A 24,902-nucleotide genomic window follows, 5' to 3' on the forward strand; every position below is an offset into this window, starting at 1 on the left:
TGCCAATGAAATGTTCGTTTATAGACTATTAGTAGAAATGTGGATGTTAAAGGTGATCCTGGTGGGAAGTCAGAAGACAGTGAGCAACATGCTACTGGAAACTGGAGGCAAGGGGATCTTGCCATCTAGTGGCTTAGGGGAATGTGTCCTGCTATGTGGAAAGGCGAACTTACAAGCCATGAACCTGAATATCCAGCTGAGCAGATTTCTAAGAAAAGTGCTGCAGGTGAAGCCTGGTTTCTTGCCGCTTATAGTAAAAATGCAAGGAGAGAGAAATTGATGAAAGAACTGTTAACCCAAAGCAAGCAGAACTTGATGGTTCTGGAAATACTCGAGCTATCCAAATGGCAAAGGATGCTAACATTAAGAGATTTGCTGTTAGGAAAACATGCTCTGGCCCTGGCTGACGTGGCTCAGTGGATTGAGCACTGACCTGCAAACCAAAGGGTTGCTGGTTCGATTTCCAGCCAGAGCACATGCCTGGGCTGCAGGCCAGGTCACCCGTAGCAGGTATGTGAGAGGCAAACCACACACTGATGTTTCTTCCCCTCCCTCCATTCCCCTCTGTCTAAAAATAAATAATATCTTTTTTTTAAAAATGCTCTGGAGAAAATGCTAAGAAATTGGCTGCACAAACTTTCCCAAATAAGTATCTCAGAAATATGAAAAGTTCTAAGTACTTAGTCACACACAAGATTCTTTGAAATAAGCCCATGAAAAGATGTTCAGCATCATTAGTCATTAGGGAAATGCAAATCAAAACCACAATGAGATACTGCTTCATACTTATTAGGATTGTTGTGTTGGGTTTTTTTTTTTTTTTAAAGGAGTGACAGTATAAATGAGGATATGGGGAAATTGGAACCCTTGTGGGAAAGTAAAAAGGTTGCTTTCTGCAGCCCAGGCAAACCCTGAGGGGCCTGACAGCTGCGACCACAGCGCTCCCAGTAACTGGGGCAACAAGTCCTTGCTCGAAACGGGGTCTGGGTTCCAAGTCCACCACAGAAGGGTATGGGGTGGGGAACTGTGCCTCACTGTGCACCTGAGCATCAGTTTGCGTTCACGTCCACACACAGCTGGGGTGAGGCAGTGGGCAGGCAGTTGGACTAGAAGAGAGATGGTCACCCGCAATGAAGGCCCAGCAAGCTCCCAAGAGCATCAAATTCAAGAAGTCTCCCCTCTACCTGGCACTGGTCTTAACAGGTCTGGCCACAAACTGGGGGGGAACCTGAGCTTCCATTGCACCAGGTAGGGGGCAGTCGGAGCCACAGAGTCATGGAGATTCAGGCAGGGGGTCAGTGTGGCACTTCTTGAGAAGTTTTGAGTTCTAGGTGCAGACGGCACAGCTGCTCTTACGTTAAGACAAAGTCCATTCCTACCACATCTTCTTACAAGGCCTGCCTGGGAATTCCCAGGCACTGGCAAAGAGCAAATGCAACTCCAGATTTATTGGTAAAAAGAAATTGTAGACTTGACTGGAAATTCCCACCCAGCCCAAGTAGCAGCACCAAACCGAAACAAGGAGGGAAGGAGGGAGGGAAGGAGACAGACGAGGAGGTTCTAAATGGGCATGTGGTCTTGGAAGGAGATGATCCAAGGCTCCAGGGGTAGGAAAGACAGCAGGGAAGGAAAGGCGGCCATGGCCCTGCCATCTAGAAGGGTAGCAGCTCTTCCACAGGGATGTTGAGGGTAACATCCATGTCCGGGGTGCACCTGGCAGGAAAGAGCAAAGACGGAGTGTGAGAGGCCAATAGGCGCACCAGAGTTAGAGTAGCAAGGGCATGTCCTCAGGGGAGCCCTGCTCCTTAGAACACGGGTACTTATTGGGGGAGCCCCATCCCAAAACACATCTGCCAGCTCACAGCGCAGCTGTGTAAGGATGCGCCTGTGCACACACACACACACACACACACACACACACACACACACACACACACACACACTGCAAAATGAAAAAGGAATGGGTTAGGCAGGACTGACGTTCCCCTACAGAGATCTAAGGTCAAGAGGAAGCAGGAACTCAGTTCTACCATGCTGGGCGCCCTCAGGTCGAACACTCTTTTTGGAGTCGGATGACTCGTTTGGAAACCTGGCTCCGTGTCACCCTGAGCATCCTATTTCTCCTCTCAGAGCCTCACTCCTCCAGTTGGTACCTGTGCAGCTCGCTATGTGACACATCCCAGGTGGGCCTCAGTTCCCCCACTGGCCAAAGCGGGGTAAGAATCCAACCTCAGTCACTGTGGGAGGATTAAAGGAGATCATGCAGGCACATGCTTGTGCTTGGGAAGTGACAGGCATTACTCCTTCCACACAGGTAGCAAAAGGAACGTGTTCCCGGCTAGGCTGAGGCAGCTGCAAAATGACCACGTACTTGGGTCTCCGAAGCAGAACGTCCGCAAACACGATCTCTCGGGGCTCCCGGATCTGGACTTGGAGCTGCTTCACCTCAGCCCTTAATTTGTGTATTTCCTGCTCGAACTGGTTGACAAACTGAGAGAGGAACAGCAGGGGGAACTGAGAAGCCAGGTACCCCTCAATCAAAGGGAGAAAAGGGCAAAATGGACAAAATCTAAAGACACTTAGAGAAATGGCCTGGGCTTTGTCCCCGGGACTCCAGAGAGGGGCCGCTCTGGCAGGACGGGGCTGGCTCACGAGTTAGTGACCATGTTGGATGGTCCTAAGAAAGGCGAGGGCATCGCAGGGAATGGAGACACTGCCGAGCGGGGGGCAGTGCTTGATAATGAAGGTGAATGAGGGCCGGGGGGATGGTGGAGGCCGCTCACAGACATGACTGACACAGGTGCAAGGTGATGAAGACGAAGAGGGTGGTGATGGCGGTCACTAACCAGGCAATGGGTGATGGTCAAGACAAGAATTAAGGGGTGAAGATAGGGGGTGACTAGGGACAGGAAAATGACGGTTGAGTAGGCGATGCTTGGTGATGTCACTAAAGGGTCATGCCCACTGATGACAGTTTACAAGGCAAGGCCTAGGCCACCACAAACCCCCTTCTCTGATGAATGACAAGTGACGGCAATGGCACCAGCAAGGAGAAAGGCCAACACCAGACTCCCAAGACCTCCTGAGCAGCAGATCAGGACAAGCTTAACACCCACGGGTCCTGGGGGCTGCCCACCCTCTGCTCCCACGCAGAGGGACCATCACCGTCCTTGTCCACTCACTTCTCGGAACTTGTCCACATATTTCGCCATGTTATGGTTCTCACACGTCTTCTGCAGAAGAACCTCCTCATGCGGTTGCTGGGTTTTCTGTGAATGAAGGAGCATCTGGCCCCCACAGGCCCCTCCCTGGGCAGCAATGTGCGACAAAGGCTGGCGGGGGCAGAGCGGTCTGGAGGCAGCGGATGGGGAAGAAAGCCGGACTGGACGGAGGGCCTGGGCGCTCACAGCAGCCGCTGGCTACTCACCACCACCAGAGAGCTCAGAAGCTTTTTCCTCTTCATCTGAATCTCATTAGACAAAGACTCCAGGACCATTTGGCGCATCTCATTAAAGTCATCCAACTCATCCTGGGGGCCACCAGGAGCATGTTGGCCACCAGCCCTGCCTCCCCCCTGGTCCAACAGGACAAAGCCAGGGGCTCACCTACCTGCTGATTGTCCTTCACCTGCTGCAGCTGACGCACAAGGTTGTCAATATGGACCGACTTGACAGGATACTCGTGGTCCATGTAAGTGCTCAGGAAGTTCACTTCCTCCTGTGTCTTCTTGATCCTGGTGTTCAGCTGCTCCACCTGCTGCTTCAGGCCTGCCGAGGTCAGGAGGAACAGGAGGCAGGATCCTCCCTCAAAGACCCCCTCCCAAGGAGGCAAAGCTCTCCTTGGCCAGTGGATTGGGTTCTGGGCTGCAGCGAGCTCACACCAGGCTGCGAGGTGGTGAAAAGTCAAAGCCCTGGAGAGTCTTTTACCCCCACAGAAGAGGCAAAACAGGGCAGGAAAGAAACTAAGGTGGTGCCAGATTCCGAGACTCATCCCAGCTTGCTTGGGACCTGCTCCGTGACCCTCACCAAGTCTACCCCTCTCTGGCCTTCAGTCTCCTCATACGCACACCTCCAACACAGCAAGCCCAGGGAGATGGGCTGACACCGGCACCCACCACACAGCCACAGCAGGATTAAAACAAAGTCTCTCCTGCCGTTCTCCTTGGAGGGCGTCCCCAGTCTCCAAGGCTGACTGACACACCGTCCCTCTGCTCAGGGACAAGAAGCCACGGGCTCAGCAGGATAACCGCTGGGAGGCCTGGGGCCTGGCCCAGGCACTGGCCCCCAGAGCGACCCTGGCAGGAAAGAGAGGCGGGCTTCAATTGGACTCTGGCTCCCCGCTGTGCAACCTTCAGCAGGCTACTTCACTTCTCTTAGCCTCAGTCTCCTCATCTGTAAAATGGGAGAATATTCCCTGCTTCACGGGTAGCTGTAATGACAGAGTGTGTCCATAAATATGAAGACACATGGGACCCGAGAGTGCTGAATGCTCCAAGGCAAGCTATTTGCAACTCCATCTGCCCAAGAAGGGCAGTGATGGGCCTGATGGCACCGGGACAGCAGGTACAAGGCGAGTGCCCTGCAGGTGACCTCCCCAGGGGGCCAGGTGAAGGTCAGGAAGCTTTTTGCATGGATTCTTACCGCTCATCTTGGATTCCTCCTTCTCCTTCCACTCCTGCAGCTCACACTTCATCTGCTGCAGCTTCTTCTTGTTTGAGGACCCCAAGATATGGACGATGGTCTGTGGGAGTGGAAGGGTCAGCTCGCCCACCGAGAGCATGGCTGCTTGGGAGACTCAAGGGCTGCCCTCAAGAGGTCCCCAAACCCAACCCCACTCCCAGGCCCAGGAACATCTCCAGAGGCCACAAAGCAGCCACCTACTCCCCTACCCATTCCAAAGTTCCCCTTTACTACCGCCCACTTCTGCCAATGGCCTCCCCACACACCCGGGCACACAGTCTCCATCCTCTCTCTCACCCAGAATGTCACCAAGCAGTTCGGATTTTATTCCCCAAACTGCATGCAGAGCCACGCCTTTTTCTCTATACCCACTGCCACTATCTTACTCAAGTTTTCTTCACCTCCTGTCTGAAATATAACAACAGTTACCCCTGAGTGGTCCTCTCCTTTGACTGATTCTCCACACGGCAGTCAGACTGATGTTTCTTTAAAAAGCAGCAACCTTGTCCCTCTCCCATTTGAAACCTTCCAATGGCTCCCCTCTGCCCTGTAAACAAGGCCCTCCTCCATCTGGCCTGGGCCAATCTTCTCTCCCTCTGATGCTTTCCTCACGCCTATTGTCTTGCCACGCTACGCAACATGTGGCTCCTGGAGCTGGCTGTGCCCCTTCTTACCCCAGGCCCTTTGTACCCATTTCCTCTGCCTGGAACACTTGCCTGCTCTCTCCCAGTTAATACCTACGACTGCATGTTTCAATCCAAGCATCAGTTTCTCCAGGAAGCCTTCCCGATCCCCCAATGCCTGGGTTAGAGAGCCCCCCTAGGCTCTGAGGCCCTCATCCCCATCGCAGTACACACGAATGTCTTTCTAACTGCCTGTGACCCCAGCAGAATGAGAGCTTGATGTAGACAAGGTGCCCCACTGGTCACTGTTTCCCAAGGGCCTACAAGAAGTACTCAGGAGGAAAAAAATTAATGGATCAGTAACAGAAAATCAGACAATGACTTTGACTAGGTATGGAGAATATTCTACTAGGTTTCCTTGGACTGAATAACTCTGCATTGTCCTTGGTCTCTGTTATGCACTGAATTGTGTCCACCCCCAACCCCACCCCAAATTCATATACTGAAGCCCTAAGCCCTAACATGACTGTTTTTGGAGGTAAGGACTTTAGGAAGGTAACTAAGGACAAATGGGGTCCAAAGGGCAGGGCCCTAATCTAATGGGACTGGGGTTGCAGGAAGAGGAAGAGATGCCAGAGATCTCTCACTCGGCGTGAGCACAGGGAAAAGGCCGTGTGAGAGCCCAGCAAGGAACAGCCGCCCTCCCCGAGCAGGGAGACCTCGCCAGACACCAATCCTGCTGGCGTCTTGATCGTATAGACTTCTGGCCTCTACAACCATGAGAAGTAAATTTTGGTTGTTTAAGCCAAAATTTCTGTGGTATTTTGTCACGGCAGCCCAAGCTGACCCACTGAGGTCCCCAAACTTAATTTTCTCTTCATCTCACAGGCTCCGGTGAGCTCAGTCCCTCTTTTTCCTGGGCAAGCTGCAGTCAGAGAGTGGATTCACTTCTCCATTAAGCACTGTCTGACTCTTCTTCAGCCAAACTCCTGGGTCCCCGGTGACCCTTCAGCCTCTCACCTAGCCTCTCCTCGAGGAGGCCACGACATCCCCTGGGCTCTCTGCATAGTCACTCTTCACCCACTGATTAGAAGTGCCACCACTGGATGAGGGTGGTAATCACAGCTGGCCGAAGGAACACAGATCCTGGCACCAGGCTGCCTGGGCTCAAATCCCAACTCTGACCCTTGCTAGCTGGGTGACCTTGAGCAAGTCACCTAGCTTGTGTTTCTATTTCTTCATACGTAAAATAAAGATAATAATAATGCCCACCCCACAGGGTTGTTGTAAGGATACTTGAGTACATATAAAACACTTAGTATTACACTGTGAAAGTACTTGCTGCTGGTAGTGCTGATGGCAGCTACTTTCTCCTGTACATCTACTGTGTATCAAGTACAGACCCTTCCCCCTTTGGAACGGGTGCTATTGAGTCTATTTTACAGAGCTCAGAGGTTAACTTGAAGTCTCTCAGCTAATAGGTACTGACGTTAGGCTGAGCCTCGCCAATCCCGATCTGATCCCAAAGCCCTGGTAGCTGTGCAACCGGCCGGGAGAGGCCAGGAGAGGGCGCCGGAGCGCTCTAGAGGGCGCCGCGGCAGGTCGGAGGCGCAGAGGCAGAGGCGGGGCCGCAGGGCCACCGGTGAGGCCTCACCCTGAAGACGTTCTGCTGCTGCAGCATCTCGCGCATTTCCAGGGCTGAGCTCTCCTCCGTGTCCTGGACGGTCTTGATCAGTTCCTGATTGAGCTTGGTGAGGAAGTCCCCCTGGTTTTGGAGCTCCTGGAGTGAGGTCTGCCAGTTCCTGAGCATCATCTGTGGGCGAAGGGAAGGGTACGGGAGGCGGTGCCGCGCCAGGCGGCCGGAGCTTCCCGGAATCTGGGGACCACTTCCCTCCCATCGTACACTCGCCTCCTAGTGGCCTCGACCGGTAACTGCGACCTGGGCTGCGAGGCGGCTCCCCATTGTCTACGGGTCACAGCACCTCCCCGCTATTTCATCCATTTGAAATGCCCGTTTTCCCATAATTTTACATTTCTGATGTGGGGATGCACTTTACAGTTAGTGCATGTTGCAATCGAACTGACATATATTTTACTAGTGGGTAAATAAAGGTGCGCCTTATTATCAATGGCTCTCTAGAATCAATGAAATATAGTAGTGTAATAATCATTGTAATAGAAAATGCCCCAGGTAGGTAAAAAAGGTGCCAGAGGCGATGGGCCACATCTGGAGGAGAAGCAGGGAGGCAGGCTGAAGCTAACAGGGTAATTGCTAACATTTCTCATCAGGCAGCTGAGCTGAGTGCTCTCATTGCATACAACACCCCTGTGGAAACAATGAGGGTCTAAGGGTTTGAGCCACGCCCAGCAGGTACACAAAATCTACAATAACACCGCCAACAACTGTTGAGGATCTACTGTATGTTTGAGCACTGTCCTCATGTGGCACATGGCACATGGTATCAGTTCATCCTCTAACAACCCTGTTTACTAACTATTTTACTGATAAGGGGTAAGCTCAGACAGGTTTAAGTGACTTGCACGAAGTCACACAGCCAAGAAGCGGGGACACGGGACCTGGAAAGGCAGATTTCTGACTCCAGTGGGTCTGTCTTTCCACTACACTAAGACAAGGAGCTGAGTGGGCTTAAAGCTGCAAGGTGTGGCTGAACCTCAAAATGATTCAGAATTGGATGTTAGGCAAAAAGACACACTGTGCTTCACATCTCAGCTCTATCACCACCCAAAGGAAACTGGGCACGTTAAGCTCCCAGAGCCCCACTAGACTCATATCGAACGTGGATAACTAACATTCATTTCAGAGAGCTGCTGTAAAAAAAAAAAAAAAATTAGGGAGATCACATTCACAACCAAGCCACTGAGTGGCAAAGCCTCGCACACTCGGTGTGCACTCAGTGAACAGGAGCTGACACCACTGGCACCGGCTCTAACCCTCCGCCCCTGCCATACCTATGTGCTCTCTTCCTTATTCCTTCTCTTTTTCCTTATTTCTCTGTCCTTTGCCAGAACCCTCCTGCCTTGCTATCCCTCAACTCCCATATCCCTCACATAACAAGAGCAACAGGGCAAACCTATGGAGTGCTTATTATGGGCCCGCATCTGTGCTAAGCGCCTTACACGCACTACCTCACTCGGCACTATGATTAGCCCTGCCTCTAGGAGCAGAAACAGACGGTCCGAGGGACTCCGTAAGTTACCCGTGGTCACTCCACTATCCAGCCTCCACATCTCCACACCAAAATATCTCCAAATACGGCCCGCGGGAACCAGAAGCATTTTGTGAATGGGCCAGCATCGCTGGGGCCTGCTCCAGCAATCCGTACTTCTAACTCCTTCCACTCCCAGTGATTCAGATAAACTGGAGAACTGCTGACCTCTGCTCTAGAAATGGATCTTCTCTGACCACCCGACCTAGTGTAGAATCCCTTCTTTGCTTCTTTCCTGACCTTTACCCCAATTTGTAACTGCCAATTACAGTTTGTAATTATGTCTTCCCCTTTCCCAACTTATTTTTCTCCTAGGACTTATCACCACCCAACATAACAGACATTTTTCTTATTATCTTGTTTCCTGTCTGTCCCCCACAAGAATGTCACAGCCAAGAGGGCAGGGACATTGGTTGTTTTGTCACAACTCTAACTCCAGCACACAGGACAGTGCCCGGAGCTCCACGAGTATGGGCTGAATACGCTGATGAGTTTCCCTTCTCTGGGTTTTTTACGTTCATTTATGTCTCTCCCCACTAACACGGAAGCTCCATAACAGCACAAATTCTGAGTGCCTTGTTCGTGGCTCTGTCCCCAGCACCCGGCATGGAGCCTAGCACACAGCAGGCACTCTCAGGAGCTGTAGAGTGAACAAATAATTGTTCTGAGGCTGGAAGGCACAGTCAGGATCTTACTCCATCTCCAAGCGCAAACCAACGGGGTCATTTCCACTCCCTTCCTCTGTTTCCATTCCCCCCCACCCCGTCTCCACAAGTCCATTCGCCACACAGCAGCAGCAGCACCCCAAGGACTCCCGTGAAAATCTAAGTTGACCACATCCCTATTCTACTCAGAATCCTGCAGGCTCTTCCCGTCTTACTCAGCATAAAAACACTGAGTGCAACATGGACTACAGGGCCGTACACAAGCCATCCCGCCTATCCTCACCTCCCAGCATCTCCCCCCAACCCCCGCCCGCCTGCCCGGCAACTGCTACAGGCACACCAACCTCAGGGCCCCGCACTGTGGTTCCTCTACCTGCCACATTCCTCCCTCCGATGTCACCTCCTTAGCAGCCTTCTCTGACCACGCTGTCTAAAACAGTCACAGCCACTCTCTCCTCTGTGCCTCTTTAGCCCCCTAACCTTATCTTTATGCCTCTTCATAAGCTGTTAGCATCACCACACATATTATACACTCGTCTTGTTTACTGTCTCTCTCCCTGAGTAGAAGGTGAGCTACCAACCGTCAGAGGCCACAGGACTGTGAACCCCACACTGAGCACGAGACCTGGCACATAGCGCCGTATTGTGCTGTGTATGATGCGCAGTTTTTTGCTCAAATTTGTGAGGGAAAAACAAGGATGTGCTTTATAGATGGGTAGTACTAATTCCATGTCTATATAAATGTTTTAAATTCTTTTATTTATGCTTACGAGTTAAAAGTGTAACTCTAGAAAGCAATAGCAACATCAGTATGCAAAATAATACCCTGGAATAAGATAATTGGCTTTGTTTCCAACTGTAAATAAATAAAAAATTGAATTACAAAATTAAAACTGAAGATTTTTGTCCTGAAAGTTTGGGCTGAAAACATGGGTGCGCATTATACACAGGGGCGCATTATACCTGGCAAAATACGGTAAGTGTTCAATAAATATTTGCTGACTAAATGAATAAATGACTACAAAGGACAGTTTTAGAAACTGGTAGGAGCACAGGTTTTAGAGCCAAATTGTCCAAGTTCATGTTCTTTATCAAACAAAAACACATGAACCCTTCTACAGTCAGGATAAAAATAACATTAGAAATATGAGTTCCTCCTTTAAGAATGCTGGGCTCCCTCTAAATCATTTTGCAACATTGAAGGTTAAAGGGAAAAAAGGTTTCAAAGCAAATATTTTTCCCAGTTCTTTATAGAGTAATCATTGCTCATTGAGCTATTAAACACTTTCTTGGAGAAGTTAAGAATTCTCCTACAGTATTTTGTAGCACTTACAGTATTTACTATTTTACTTTTTGCTATAGACACGAAAGCCCCCTCTTTCTTTTCATTATTTCAAATACTTTGAAACATTGTTCAGAAGCCATAAAAAAACGATGAATGGTGAGAAAATTAATTATCCAAAATTGTGTCAGCTTATGTTAAAAATTTAAGAGTACGCTTCTAAGCCTTGTTTCAAGATGCACTATATTCCATGATAGGAAAATGAACAAGACACAAATTGCATTCCTAAGGTAGGGAAATGAAAAGGGATTCCGATTGTTTTCCTGAGTCTTAAAACACAATGGCACTTTGCTTAACTGGCTTTGACCCCTGGTACTGCCATTTTCTAGCCATTTGACCTCATGCAAGTCGTTTATCTCCCTGCACCTCAGTTTCCTCATCTATGAAATAGGGATGGTAATAAGTGTGTTCACTGCGTTGCTGTGCGGAGGAAATGAATCGAGTCAGACTCACGAAGTGCTCTGTGCATGTTTGCTACCACCATCCCCCATCCCCCTCCCCCCGCCCTGGGCTCCCGTGCCTGAGGAGGATGCTCCAAATACCTTCAGTAGCCGGGATATGGCCTTTCCAGAATCCAACTTCCCTTTGTGAGGTTCCTGTGCGTTCCTCGGCTGGCCTGTCATCAACATAGAGGGCTTGGAACATCCTGAGGCGTGGGACAGGGCTGAGAGAGTGAGGGCACAGGCAGGCGGGATTCAGGCCCCGAGGAAGGCACCATCCATGAGAGATGGCCCAGGCTCCAGCCTCGCGCACTCACGACTTTGTGATTTGTGACAGTGAGACAAGGATGAAATGCGCATCCATCAGTACGCTCCTGGACCCCACTCTGGGCCTGGATATACGGGATGGAGAAGCCCAGGGCACCTCCACATACCCAGTGACTGGGTATGGACGGGGGGAGGAGAAGAAGAGGGAAGAGCCGGGTGCCTCCGATCTCTCCCACCAGCCTGGCCAGGGCAAGCTCAAACAGGGTAGGGATTGAGAGCAAGGACTAATGAAGCAGCCTGGGTTCGAATCTAGGCTCTGCCCTCTCTCAGCTGTGTGACCTTTCGGAGGTCTCACGATCTCTGTCCCTCAATCACCCCATCAGTGAAATAAAAATAACCATCATGCTTAGCTGATAGGGTTGTCAGAAAAATTAAATAAGGAGTTACTATGTTTTAAAGTGTTTAGAATAGTAGCTAACACCTATTGAGTGATGAATACACATAATTAGTTGTCATTGTTATTGCTAACGACCTGAGGATTGGGATCAGGACCACACCATCAGACAAAGGCTGATGCAAAGCTCCAACTGGCTATGAAATACCTCTAAAAGCTGTGGTCCTGCCGGAAAAGGAATATAGGAAAATAATTCAGATCAGAATAAGGCATTGGAAGGGCACATTCTTAGAATCCTTGCCTCCTCTCAGCATGTCAGCACAGCCTCTCCAACTGTGTCCACTCCCTGCCTGTCAGTCACTTAGTGGCCATCGGGGTTCTCGGAGCCACCGCTGAGGTATCTCAGTGCCTGTGTGCAAGGCATCCTTACTTTCCTTAACAGTGGTCTCAAAGCACTAGAGTGCTGCTGGCAATTCGGATACGCCAGAGAAGCCATGAAGCGCTTCCTTTAAGTGAAAAGGTGAAAGTTCTCAACAAGGAAAGAAAAAAAAATCAGATGCTGAGGTTGCTCAGGTCTACGATAAGAACAGATCCTCTATCCGTGAAATTGTGAAGGAGAAAAAAATCAGCTTGTGCTGCTTTTGCTGTCACACTTCAAGCCACACGAGTGACAGCCACAGTGCATAGTAATTGCTTAATCAGGATGGAAGAGGCATTAAATTGGGGGTGGAGGACATGACATCGTCACGGTTCACTGACCCTCCTCTGACACACCATCACCAGGTCAGTCGGAGCCTCTGCTCCATCACAGGGCCTACGTCATTCAGCTCCCTGCACCTCATCCTGTAGGTGTTGTGTCATCTCACATCATCACAGGGAGGGTGAGAGATTTTTTGAGAGAGACCTCATTTACATAACTTTTAATATAGTATATTGCTGATTCTTTTACTTTTTTTTTCTTTTTTCACAGTATAGTCATTCTATGCGTTTATCAGGAAAATCACCCAATCCAGTTTTCAGATCCTTCAGGAGCTAATTTTTAGCTAAGTATATACATTTAGGATTAGATATATGGATGTTAAGGCAAATCATGAACCAAAGGTCATAATTATAGGGAATGATGTTTTGGTCTCAATAAAATAAAGATCCTTCTAATAACGGGGTTGTCTATCCCCAGAATGGGCTGCGCCAGGGAGGGCAGGCACCGGCGGGTCGCAGGCTCCCATCCCTGCAGCAGCTCCCCAACTGCCCGGGGCCCACCTGTCAGGAGACCATAGTTTCCCCCTTATTGTTATTACCTATCAGAGAAATGGCTGGGTAACTGTCTGTCGTAATAGCAGTTGCCTGTCCTAACAACGGCTGCCTCTCGCTAGGGTGGCTGCTCGTCACAATACTGGTGGCCTCTCCCAGCGAGAGCTGCCTCTCACCATAGTAGCTGCCTATCATGATTCTACTTCATTAGTAGTCATTATAGTTTTTTTATATATTTTAAAGACATTTATTTATTTATTTATTTTTAGAGAGAGGGGAGGGAGGGTGGAAGGAAGGGAGAGAAACATCATTGTGTGAGAGAAACAACAGATCAATCGGCTGCCTCTTGCACAGACACCCACCCCCCAAACTGGGGACCTGGCCCACAACCCAGGCACACGCCCTGCACATGCCCCAACCAGGAATCCAACCGGCAACCCTTCAGTTCACAGGACAGAGCCATTCCAGCCAGGGCAGTAGTAATTATTGTTAATCTCTTAGTGTACTCAATTTATAAATTAAACTTTACCACACGTATGTATGTATAGGAAAAAGCATAGTGTTAATGGGGCTCATTATTATCCTCAGTTTCAGGCATCCACTGGAGGTCTGCCTCTGCGAATAAGGGGGGACGACGGCACATACCTGGTATTTCACTGTAATGAGAAATGGAGTGATTAACAGAGTAATTTTATGCTTCTAATTTAAAATGTGTAAATGAGATTATTTAGATTTAAGTTGAAAGATGTGAGACACTCTTATTAAATGTGTATAAATTCCAACACTTTTAAAAAATATTTTACTTATTTATTTTTAGAGAGAGAGGGGAGGGAGAGAGAGAGGGGAGGGAGAAAGAGAGGGCAAGAAACATCAGTTGGTTGCCTCTCACGTGCCCCCAACTGGGGACCTGGCCTGCAACCCAGGCCTGTGCCCTGACTAGAAATCAAACCAGCAACCTTCTGGTCTCAAGCCAGCGTTCAATCCACTGAGCCACACCAGCTAGGGCTGAATTCCAAAACATTTTTAAAAACACAAGACTACCTGTATTTAGTAATTTGTTTATTGTATGTACAAGAATTATTTAAATATCCAATAGTTTTTGTTAATCAGATAAATGAATTATTCAGAAATGAAAATAAATATATTAATTTTTAATGGGCCTTAAAAGATTTAGGGGAATCTAAAAAGATTTAGGGGAAGTTCCAAAATCACCCTTACAAGTACTTAAGATTTGTAATTTGAACTTAAGTACTTAAGAAAATATATAGCTTTCATATTTCTTTTCATTAATGGTGGTAGTACTGATTTATCTTTTTTTTTTTAGATTTTATTTATCCATTTTTAGAGAGAGGAGTAGGGAAGGAGAAGAGAGAGAAAGGAACATCAATGTATGGTTGCCCCTCGAGCGCCCCCCACTGGGGACCCGGTCTGCAACCCAGGCATGCGCCCTGACCAGAAATTGAACCAGTAACCCTCTGGTTCACAGGCCGGCACTCAATCCACTGAGCCATACCAGCTGGGGCTGATGTATCTTTTTTTAATTAAATTTTTTATTTTAAGATAAGTTCAGGTTACATGCAGTTTTAAGAAATAATACAGAGAAATCTTATGTACCTTTAACTCAGTTTCTCCCGATAGCAGCATCTTGCAAAACTAATTACAGTATCACAACCAGGATACTGACATTAAGATGAGCAAGATACGAAACAGTAACCATGAGATCACTCATGTTGCCTTTAATAACCACACTCACTTCCCTCCCCTTACCATCCTCTCCCCGACTCTGTCTCTAACCCCTAAAAATCATTAATCTCTTCTCCATTTCTATAATTTTGTCATTCCCAGAATATCATACAAATTGAATTGTGCGTATGTAACTTCTGGGATTGAATTTTTTTTTTTTTAACTCAGCGAAATTCTCTGGAGATTCGTCTAAGACATTGAGTATATCAGTAGCTCTTTCCTTTTTATCACTGACCATGGATCAAGCTGCCATGGTATGGATGTACTACAGATTGTTTAACCACTCACCTACGGAAAGATATCTGGATTGTTTCTAGTTTGCGGATATTATAAATAAGGCTGCTATGAAATATTCGTGCACTGGTCTTTGTGTGACAGTAAGTTTTCATTTCTCTAAAATAAAGGCATAAAAGTGCAATTGTTGGATCATTATAGGAATTGCATGTTTAGTTTCATTAAAAACTGCCATATTCTTTTGCAGCATGGCTTTAACATTTTATATTCCCGCTAGCAACAAATGCATGATACAGTTTCTCCTCTTTGTCAGCATTTGATGTTATCACTATTTTTCATTTTTAGCCATTCTGATAGGTGTGTGATGACTTCCCACTGCAGTTTAATTTGCATATCCTTAATGGATAATGATGTTGAACATCTTTTCATGTGCTTATTTACCATCTGTATATCCTCTTCAGTGAAATGTCTCATGTCTTTTACCCATTTTCTAACTGAATTGTTTTTCTGTTGAGTTTTAAAAATTCTTGATATATTCTACATAACAGTCCTTTGTCAGGTATGTGGGTGTGCAAATATTTTCCCCAAGTCTATAGCTTGTCTTTTCATCCTCTTAACAGAATCTTTCACAGAACAAAACTTTGGTTTGTTTGTTTATTTTTTTATAAAGTTCAGCTTACCCATTTATTTTTCTTTTATGGATTAAGCTGTCTGTAAAGTTTAAGAACTCTTTACTTGGCCCAAAGATTTTTTTCTCCCCTACGTTTTTTTCTAAAAGTTTTACACTTTTACATTTAATTTTGATTTCACCCTGGCTGGGTGGCTCAGCTGGCTGGAGCATCATCCCATACAGCAAAAGGTTGTAGGTTTGATCCCCAGTGAGGACCCGTACCTAGGTTAGGGGTTCAATCCCGTGTATGGAAGGGAATGAATTGATGTCTCCTTCTCACATTGACGTTTCTCTCTCTCTCTTTCTCTTCCCTCATATTCCCTTCTAAGATCAATAAACATATCCTGAGGTGAACATTAAAAGTTAATTTAAAAAATAACAGTAATAAGAATAATAATTTTGATTTCATTTTACATTCACATTTTGAGTTAAGTTGCAAGACTTAAATTGAGGTTTGTTTTTGACCTGTGAATGTCCAGTTGCTGCAGCACCATTTCTGGAAAAGGCTGTCTTTCCTCCAGTGAATTGCTTTTGCACTTTTGTCAAAAATCAGTTGGACATATTTGTGTGGCTCTATTACTGGTTTCTCTATTCTGTTACATTGGCCTATATGTCTCTCTCTCTACCAATAATATGCTGTCTTGATTATTATAGCTATATATTAGCCTTAATATCACATAAAGTGGCTCTTCCCATGTTATTCTTCTTTTTCAAAACTGTCTTACCTATTCTAGGGCCTTGCTTTTCTATATAAATTTTAAAATAAACCTGTCTACATCTACCAAACATTGCTAGGATTTTATACGAATTGTATTATATACAATTTGGGGAAAACTGACATCTTTACTATGTTGATCCTTTCAACTCATGAACGTGGTATGTCTATTAATTTAGGTCTTCTTTGATTTCTTTCACCAGCTTTATGTAATTTTCAGCATACAGATCCTATACATGTTGTGTTAATATTATACCTAAGTATCATTTTCTTTGGAGTGATTGTAAATACATTGTTTTAAACTTTGGTTCCTACATACTCATTGTTAGGCCAGACGACTGCATATGTTCACCATTCTAACAGCCCACCATCTTCCCAGTTTTCAGAGTCTTTCTGTTTGTGGTGTTACGTCCAATGTTTTTTAGTTGTAAAAGGGAGGACTAGGAAGGAATGGAGCTACTTCATCTTGGTAGAAATGACTGATTCATCTTTTTGAATACACAAAAGCTTTCCTCAAAAGGACATGACTTTGCACAGAACACGTTACCAACCTAAGCTTTAGTTTCCTTATCTGTAAAATGGTGATGACATCATCTCCATTGTAAGGAGTCAATGGGATAATGACCTCCCTGTATCTCAAGTTTTGTGTAGTTACATGTTTGAGGTTGGGACCATGAACTCCCTGTGACTAGAAACCCAGTCTGTCTCCTTCATCATGAGTCAATAACACTTATACCAACGCCAAGCACATCCTTAATGGGGCTTGGAAAAGTGGATGCTGACTGAATATATGAATGAATGAATGAATGAATGAGGCATCTACAACAGAGCCTGACACAAAATATGTCCTCAGCAAATGGTAGCTACTTTCAAACACTATTATTTACATAGTTTATTTCACTTGCATAAGGCAGGAATTTTTGTGGCCATTTCCAGGGGAAGGAAACTGAGGCGGTGACAGGTAACTGCTAGCAAGAAGGGAAACTGGAACACCAACTCAGATCTATGTGTCTCCCACGCCTACATTCTCTCCTCCTAAACACGGTTATGACTCTGGGTCCTAGAGCCAAACTGTCGAATGTCATAGCCTGGCTATGTCCATCCTACCTGTGCGACCTGGGGAGTTTTATCTGTCCATGCCTCATCTGCAAGAGAAGGTGACAGTAACAGCACCCACCTCATCGGGTTGCTTGAAGATTAAGTGATACTTGTAAAGTGCTGAGAAGGGCTGAGAACAGTATCGGCATGTGCTTGGTATATGTTCATTGCTCTTGTTCTTGTTGGGGCTGTGTCTGTTACATACCTCACTGCCTTTCCAATGAAAGGAAAGGGCAAGCGTTTCCCTGTAGATGATGTCTGAATACGGTTTAGTGTCAAAAACAAAGATTCTGTCACCACCATCAGGCCTCGTGCTCATCACTTCACATCAATGACTCTCAACAGGGCTGTTTTAGGTACCTTGGCAGCGTTTTCACAGATACCGGGGGACCCACCTGACATCTGTGAGTGGGTGCCTTGGGTTCTAGCCATCCCTCGGAACAGGACAGACCCAGAGAACACAGAATTCTACTATGTCCGGTCTGAATTTCCAAAGTCCAACCAGATACTAATGTAGGTGAAAACCCTATTTATAACTATCTGATCCCAGAACCTAATGTGTTTCACATATAAGCACAAAGAATATTTTGCAGGGTTTTACTGTAATGCTGAATTTAACAAGAAAGCAGCTACAATCAAGAGAAAGATTATGCTTTGCCTTGTTTAGAACTTCACCAAGAGAGGGGTACTACTCTGTGAATCATGGCAGCAATGAAAAATCCCTCTAGTATTGGAGTCCCAGTATTCCACCACTTGTCAGTCTGCCTCTGAAAACGTTACATTCACCAGGACTCTACATCTATGAGTTAGCTTCTGACTACTTTATCATACCATCCGGTGGAACCCAACCTGAGCATTACATACTGAACTATATGTTCCTTAACTATAAACGACTTTCCTTTTACATTATAGTTAGGGCATTATATTAATTTTTTATTATATATGTAGGTAGGTTAGAATATCTCTGAAGTTTATTCCAGGATACTAAAGGAATATTACAAAATATTTGTTATGAAAAGGAGTGTTGGGTCTGGCAAGGTTGAGCAATGATGCTTTAAAGAGACTCATTTAGCCCTGGCTGGTGTGGCTTGGTGAATTGAGCATCAGCCTACAAACTGAAAGGATGGCCAGTTGGATTCCCAGTCAGAGCAAATGCCTGGGTTGCGGGCCAGGTCCACAGTTAGGTGTATGAAAGAGGCCACCGGTCGATGTTTCTCTCACACATTGATGTTTCTCTCCCTCTCTTTCTCCCTCCTTTCCCCTCCCTCTAAAGATAAATAAAATCTAAAGAGATCTCATTTACCTGTCACAACAATCCTCTCAGGTATTAGTGTCTTCATTTTACAAATGTGAAAACTAAACCTCAGAAAGATAAATGCCTTTCCCAAGAGAATAAATGGCAGAACCACGATATGAAGCCATGCCTGCCTGAGCCAAGGTCTCGGAACTCCCCTGGAAGAAATAACAACATGTGGCAGAGACAAGCCTGAATTCGCCAAGCCCTGCTTCCTTTTCCTCCTGGGCACACAGCTGGGCTACATTTCCCATCTTCCTTTGTGGTTAGGGGTGGTCAGGTGGCTGAGTTGTGGCCACTGGAATATGAGTGGGAATGATATTATATCACTTAAAATCTGGGCCATATTCTTGCTCTTTCTCTCTCTGTTCCCTCTCTGCTGGCTAGATGCAGAAGTATCCAGCAGAGGACTTCAAGGCCTTACAAAATGTCATAGCCACAAGGTTAAAGGAGCCTAACTAGGTCCCTGAATAATCACGTAGAAAAGATTATCTCCTCCTGCCCAGATCCACAAATGTACTTTGACATATATGAGATATAAGCTTCTGTATTAATGCTTGAAATTGGAGATTGTTAGTTAAAGCAATCAGCCTACCCTAATACACGAGGAGGGGACCAAAAAATGGAATTTATTTATTAAAAAATGTGGATTTATTCTTACATTTTTAAACTTCAGTCATCTTCCAAGTACTGTCCATTTGATGCAATACACCTATTGAGACATTTTTGCCACTGCTGAAAGCAGTTTTTGAACTCTTTGATTTTGATGCCTATAGTTCTTCTGCCGTTTTGGGGGGGGGGGTTTAGATTTTATTTTTTATTTTTAGAGAGAGGAGAAGGAAGGGAGAAAGAGAGAGGGAGAAACACCAATAGGTGAGCGATACATTGATTGGTTGCCTCTCGCACACCCCCAACTGTGGGCCTGGCTGGCAGCTCAGTGCTCTGGGAATCAAACCAGCGACCCTTTGGTTCACAGGCCAGCACTCAATCCACTGAGCCACACCAGGCAGGACTTTCTGCCATTTTCTATTTCACCTCTTCCACAATGGCCAAACGTTTCCCTTTGAGGACTTTTTTCATTTGGGAAAACAAAAAAAATTTGCTCAGGGCAAGTATAGGCGAATAGAAAGGGTTGGGCATGGAGGTCTTACTGTGTTTGGTCAAAAAGTGCTGAACACTCAGCACAGTGTAAGTAGATGTGCTCATAAATCACACGTTGTGTAATGGGCTAATGTGCTGAAAGAGTCTTAAAAAAAATTCGCTGAAGCTGAACTCAGCCTCTGACAACAATGCCAGCTGGTACACTGATACAGAGGGGTTCCTAGAACACTCACCTAATGGGGGAAGCCTGTACTACAAGGAGCCCACCCTCAAAGTAATTCCAGGGTTCTTGGGGGGTCCGCCCTCATAAATGGTGTCACCAAAGGTCAAGAGCACCCACTCTATCCTATCCCCAACGCCCACATCATCCCCCAGGTGCTTCTGTTTACCTGGCTGGATGCTAATCCAAGTCTTCATTTTGCTTTTCTTCCGGTGGCTGGTTTGTAGGACTGGAAGTAGAGTGGGTGGCTTGATTTTCTGCTTAGACTGCTGCAATAGTCCATAATCCTACCAGACATAACCAAATCAGTACACAGCCTGGTGGGTTCAAATCCCAGCTTCACCCCTTACAGATATCTCTAAGCTTGAGTAATTGACTTTACCTCTCTGGACCTCACTTTTCTCATCTTTAAACTGGATCTAATTATAAATCTAACTTCCATAGGTTGGTGCGAGAATTCTGAGAGATATTTATAAAGCATGTGGCAAGTGCTCCATAAACTCCAGCTATCACTTTTTTTTTTATCAGCCAGTCAGAATTTACTAAGCACATCGAGGCTGTGAGGTGCAAAGAACTATGAGAAATAGAAGGCATGGAAAGGACCCAATAGGGAACCAGAGTAGCAATCGGAGACAAATAAGAAAGCAGTATAATATACCCCTATATTGTGATAAAGTGGTGAGAAAACTGAGATTCAGAGACAAGCGCCAAAAAATGTGTGACACAACAGGTCCTAGAATTCAGGTCTCCGGACTCTACCACCCCGGACATCGCTTCCACGGGGGTGGAGAGCAAAAGGATCGCAGGCTCAGGGTCAGCGAGCTCCCTATCCCCGCCCAGACCATTCCGTCCGTACTCACCAGAATCTGGAACTTACGATGGATTGTGGAGCAACTCTCAGAGTCGCTAGGTCTGGAAAGAGTTGGGGCGGGAAAAAACTATTATTTCCAACCAGTGGGGACGCAGGAAGGAAACGTGAAAAGAGCCGTGGAGTCTCGACCCCAAAACCGCAATTTACTAGGGACACAAACGAGCCTGGCCAGAACTCTGAGCGCTGCAGTGAGAGGCGGGGCTGGGGAGACGTGGTCGGGGAGAGGGCGGGGTCAAAAGACCGCGGGGAGACCTCCAACGTGGGCTGGGCAGGAGGACACGCATGCGCGCTTCACCACCTCGCGAGGCTCCTTTTACCTACTTCGGAAAGAAGCACGCCATTGGAGAAAATGGAACAAGCGTCGTGAGTCCGTGGGGCACTGATCTCTTGGGATGCCTATTTATTCGGCCTCTCCATCTTTCCTGTCTCAGCGTGGATTCCGTGGTAACTCAGGCCACTGAAACTTCCCTTGGAGACCCAACGCTTCCTCCCTGTCTGCGTCTCCAAGGAAACGGACTCAGACTACCGAGTGCCTAGAGGGACTAATGTCGCAGGGCAAAATGTAGCTCTCTGCACATTCCACTCAACTTGGTTTCAAATATCCTTCAGTTGGTTGTGCCTAGCATCCTAAAGAATGATGTAATATTTATCTTCTCATCAAACCTACGTCACTTCTTTCCCCATCCTTACTCTTGACTTTGCTTCCTATTTCACTAAGAAACTCATGGGACCAGTAAACTCAAAGGTTCACAGCACCTCATTTACCCACCTACTTGCCTCCCTTCTTTGACTATTTAAATTGTCTACTGAGACCAATTCCTACAATTATACACTGAACCCTAGTCTCACTTTCTCTTAAGATACTTCCACAGCAATTCACCCCGTCTTCCCCCATCACCCTGTCCTCTGTATTATTCCCATTGGCATACCAACATATTTTAAATTTTTCTGTTGAAGAAAGAAAAGTGATCCCTGGCTGGTGTGGCTCAGTAGGTTGGCGCATCGATCTGTAACCGAAAGATTGCAAGTTCAATTCCTGGTCAGGGCACATACCTAGATTGTGGTTCAGTCCCCAGGGCCAGACATGTACCGGAGGCAACCGATGGATGCTTCTCTCTCGCATCCATGTTTCTCTCCCCCTTTCTTTCTCGCCCCGCCCCCCCACTTCCAGCCCTGGCTGGTGTGGCTCAGTGGATTGAGCACCCGCCTGGGAATCAAGGGGTTGTTGGTTCCATTCCCGGTCAGGGCACATGCCTGGGCTATGGGCCAGGTCCCAGGCAGGGGATGTGTGAAATGCAACCACACATTGATATTTATTTCTCTCCCTCTCTTCCCCGGTCTAAAAATAAGATAATTAATTAAAATTTTTTTAAATGACCACTTCCATCCAGCTCCCCACCCATTTCTGCTTCACAGCAAAACTGCTACAGAAGTTTGCCTACTGTTTCCCATTTCTTCCTCCCTCTTCAGTCAGGCTTTCACTCTCCACTTCTTCACTGAAACTGCCCTTGTCAGCGCCACCAGTGACCTCCACTTTGCTAAACCTCAGTCACGTCTCAGTTCTCATTTACTTGGCTCATCTGCAGCATTTGGCACAATGGGTCATTCCCTCCCTCCTTGACACACTTTCTATACTTGGTATCCAGAAAACCTCTCTTGAGTTGCTTCCTACCTCTTTCTCTTCTCTTCTGCTGGTTCCTCCTCTTCTCTGTTTATTATTGGATTCTCCCAGGACTCAAATCTGGTCTTCTTTTTCTCTACCTGCTCTCACTCCATGTGTTCCCTTACAGTCTTATGACTTCAGATGCCACCTCTACCCAGGTGCTTCCCAGACTCACATCTTCAGCCTCCCCTGAATTCCATCCACATATATCCAATTGTCTATTCAGTATCTCCATTTGTACATGTAATAGGCAACTAACAGGCAATCTTTCCCCAGAAACATTTTCACTCAAGTCAAAATGACAACTCTCTTCCTGGAGTCATCCAAATCTGTCTGCAAGACCTTCAAAGTATATCTGGAACTAGACCACTCACTACCACCACCCACACACATACTCTGCTCTTTTCTCATGCGTGGACTGTACTATCAGCTCCCACTCTAGCTCCACTCCAATTCTCTCTCCACTCTCCAGATTTGCTAATAGAGCATAAATTTAAAAGTGTATTCCAGTTTAAAAAATAATTTAGAGCAGCAAATACAGTGGTACCTTGGTACTTGTCTTTGATTCGCTCCAACAAGTGGTGAGCAAGCAGCAAAGCATTTTCTCTTGCTGGGTGGCATCGTGATTCATACAAGTTCTAGCAAGTGCTACAAGAGGCGAGCATGTGCCTAAGTGCTGAAACATTTTTTCGTGTCAAAATGCAACGAGTGCTGGGTTTGACGAGTTCTGAAGCTAACAGGTACCAAGGTACCACAGTAATTTGAAATCATTTAAACTTGAATCAGGGTATGTTACTAAAGAATACCAGGCCAGCCCTGACTGGTGTGGCTCAGTGGGTTGGACATTGTCTCACAAAGCAGAAGTTCTCCAGTTGGATTCCAGGTCAGGACACATGCATGGGTTGGGGGTTCAGTCTCTGGCTGGGGCATATGCTGGAGGCAGTGGATGGATGTTTCTTTCTCACATTAATGTTTCTCTCCCTCTCCCTCCTTTCTCCTTTAAAAATAAATACATAAAATCTTAAAAAAAGAAATACTAGGCCAGAACTCCTAGCCGTATCCCCCTCTTTAAAATCACAGGAAAATGTTTTAAATTGCACTGCACACTATGGTAAACAGAAGAGACTGCTATGGTAATTGATCAGCCGGGTACTCTGGTCTTCCAGGACCCTCTTGGCTTGCCCCTAGAGCTGAAGGAATCACTGTGTTCGGCGAACCCATTTGCAGAGCCCTCTGTACCACAGCACTCCAGCTGGGAAGCTCTGTACCATGAAACAGTTAAAAAGCAGGAGGTAGCTCTATGTAGCAAACACAAGCGGTTGCCTACCCAACACTCATTTCTCGCCAACCAACTCAGCTAACAGCCCCTGATCTTATTCAGATATGCACTGACTTTAGAGGAGGTAGGTCCCAGCCCTAGTCCCAGCTTCCTCCCCAGTAGTCACGACTGATCTAAGCTAGGCTTGGTGGGCCCATTTCCCTTGCCAGTTATAGGCTTAGTCTAAGGCATGTAATAAAAATCTGGACAAAAAGTAGGGTGAGGAGTTCTACTCAAGAGACTTTTGGGAAAGATTTTCATCACACTTAAAAAAAAAAAAAAAAGACATTGCAGAAAAACATTCCCTCATCTGTTTCTAGATACTGTCATATCTATGAGGCATTCCCAGAATTGGGGAACTCTGCAAGGGGAGTTAACCAAATGGAAGGAAAATGGGGGTACCTGTTCCTTGACAGCATTTTTGAGCCATTAAATTAACCAATCCTGTTACCCATGTAGGAAACCCACTGTGCACCGAACTCTTTAACACAGGTTATCTCCTTGAACCCCTGTATTTGTCCTCTGACAGTAGATATTGATATCCCTTTGTAATGGATGAGAAAATTGGAGCTATGAAAACTAAGTCATTGGCCCCATGAGACATGCTGAAAATTGAAGCACTCAGATTCAAACAAGGGTCTCCCTGACTCCACAATTCACTTTTTCTTTCACTGAAGTTGGAAAGGTCACTGAAACACCCTGAAATGTACAGATACACAGAAAGAAGACAATGCTGGCAAAAGAGAATGTTAAATCCATCTCTTCAACCACCCAAATTTTATCAATACTTGCAAAGAACCAGTTGAGGCAGATGAGAAAGGAGTAGATTCTGTCCAGTGCTAACTTTAGCCATGGAATCTGTGCTTAAAGAGGTTTCCTGGAGAGTCTGATGCAAATAGTCCTTGATCCACAATGTCAGAAGCAAAGAGGTTTAATAAATAAATATAAGCCATCTATTTATAACTAGGGGCCCCCTTTCACTCTGACACTCAGCCAAATGATTTCACCCTAACTCCAAGCCCCTATGCCCTGTAAAATGGGTAATTACAGCATTGCTTTGGAAGATTCTATGTGCTAAGGCTTGCAA

The 24,902-nt window shown here is 46.3% G+C and overlaps 1 protein-coding gene across 1 annotated transcript; it reads right to left on the reverse strand.

Moving 5' to 3' along the window:
- Positions 1-1,572: 1,572 nt before the first annotated feature.
- On the reverse strand, positions 1,573-21,518 carry CUNH20orf96 (chromosome unknown C20orf96 homolog). Its single transcript, XM_054574163.1, has 11 exons — positions 21,502-21,518; positions 20,824-20,875; positions 20,133-20,250; positions 11,079-11,182; positions 6,957-7,115; positions 4,641-4,740; positions 3,610-3,767; positions 3,428-3,529; positions 3,183-3,269; positions 2,372-2,490; positions 1,573-1,713 (listed from the first exon to the last, which is right to left on the reverse strand). The coding sequence occupies exons 1-11, from the start codon at positions 21,516-21,518 to the stop codon at positions 1,653-1,655; spliced, it is 1,077 nt and encodes a 358-aa protein (XP_054430138.1). The 3' UTR covers positions 1,573-1,652.
- Between the last annotated feature and the right edge of the window lie 3,384 nt (positions 21,519-24,902).

This window comes from Pteronotus mesoamericanus, unplaced genomic scaffold, assembly GCF_021234165.1.
Source record: "Pteronotus mesoamericanus isolate MK-2021 breed Mesoamerican mustached bat unplaced genomic scaffold, CSHL_Meso_final contig_25, whole genome shotgun sequence".
NCBI classification, from domain to species: domain Eukaryota; kingdom Metazoa; phylum Chordata; class Mammalia; order Chiroptera; family Mormoopidae; genus Pteronotus; species Pteronotus mesoamericanus.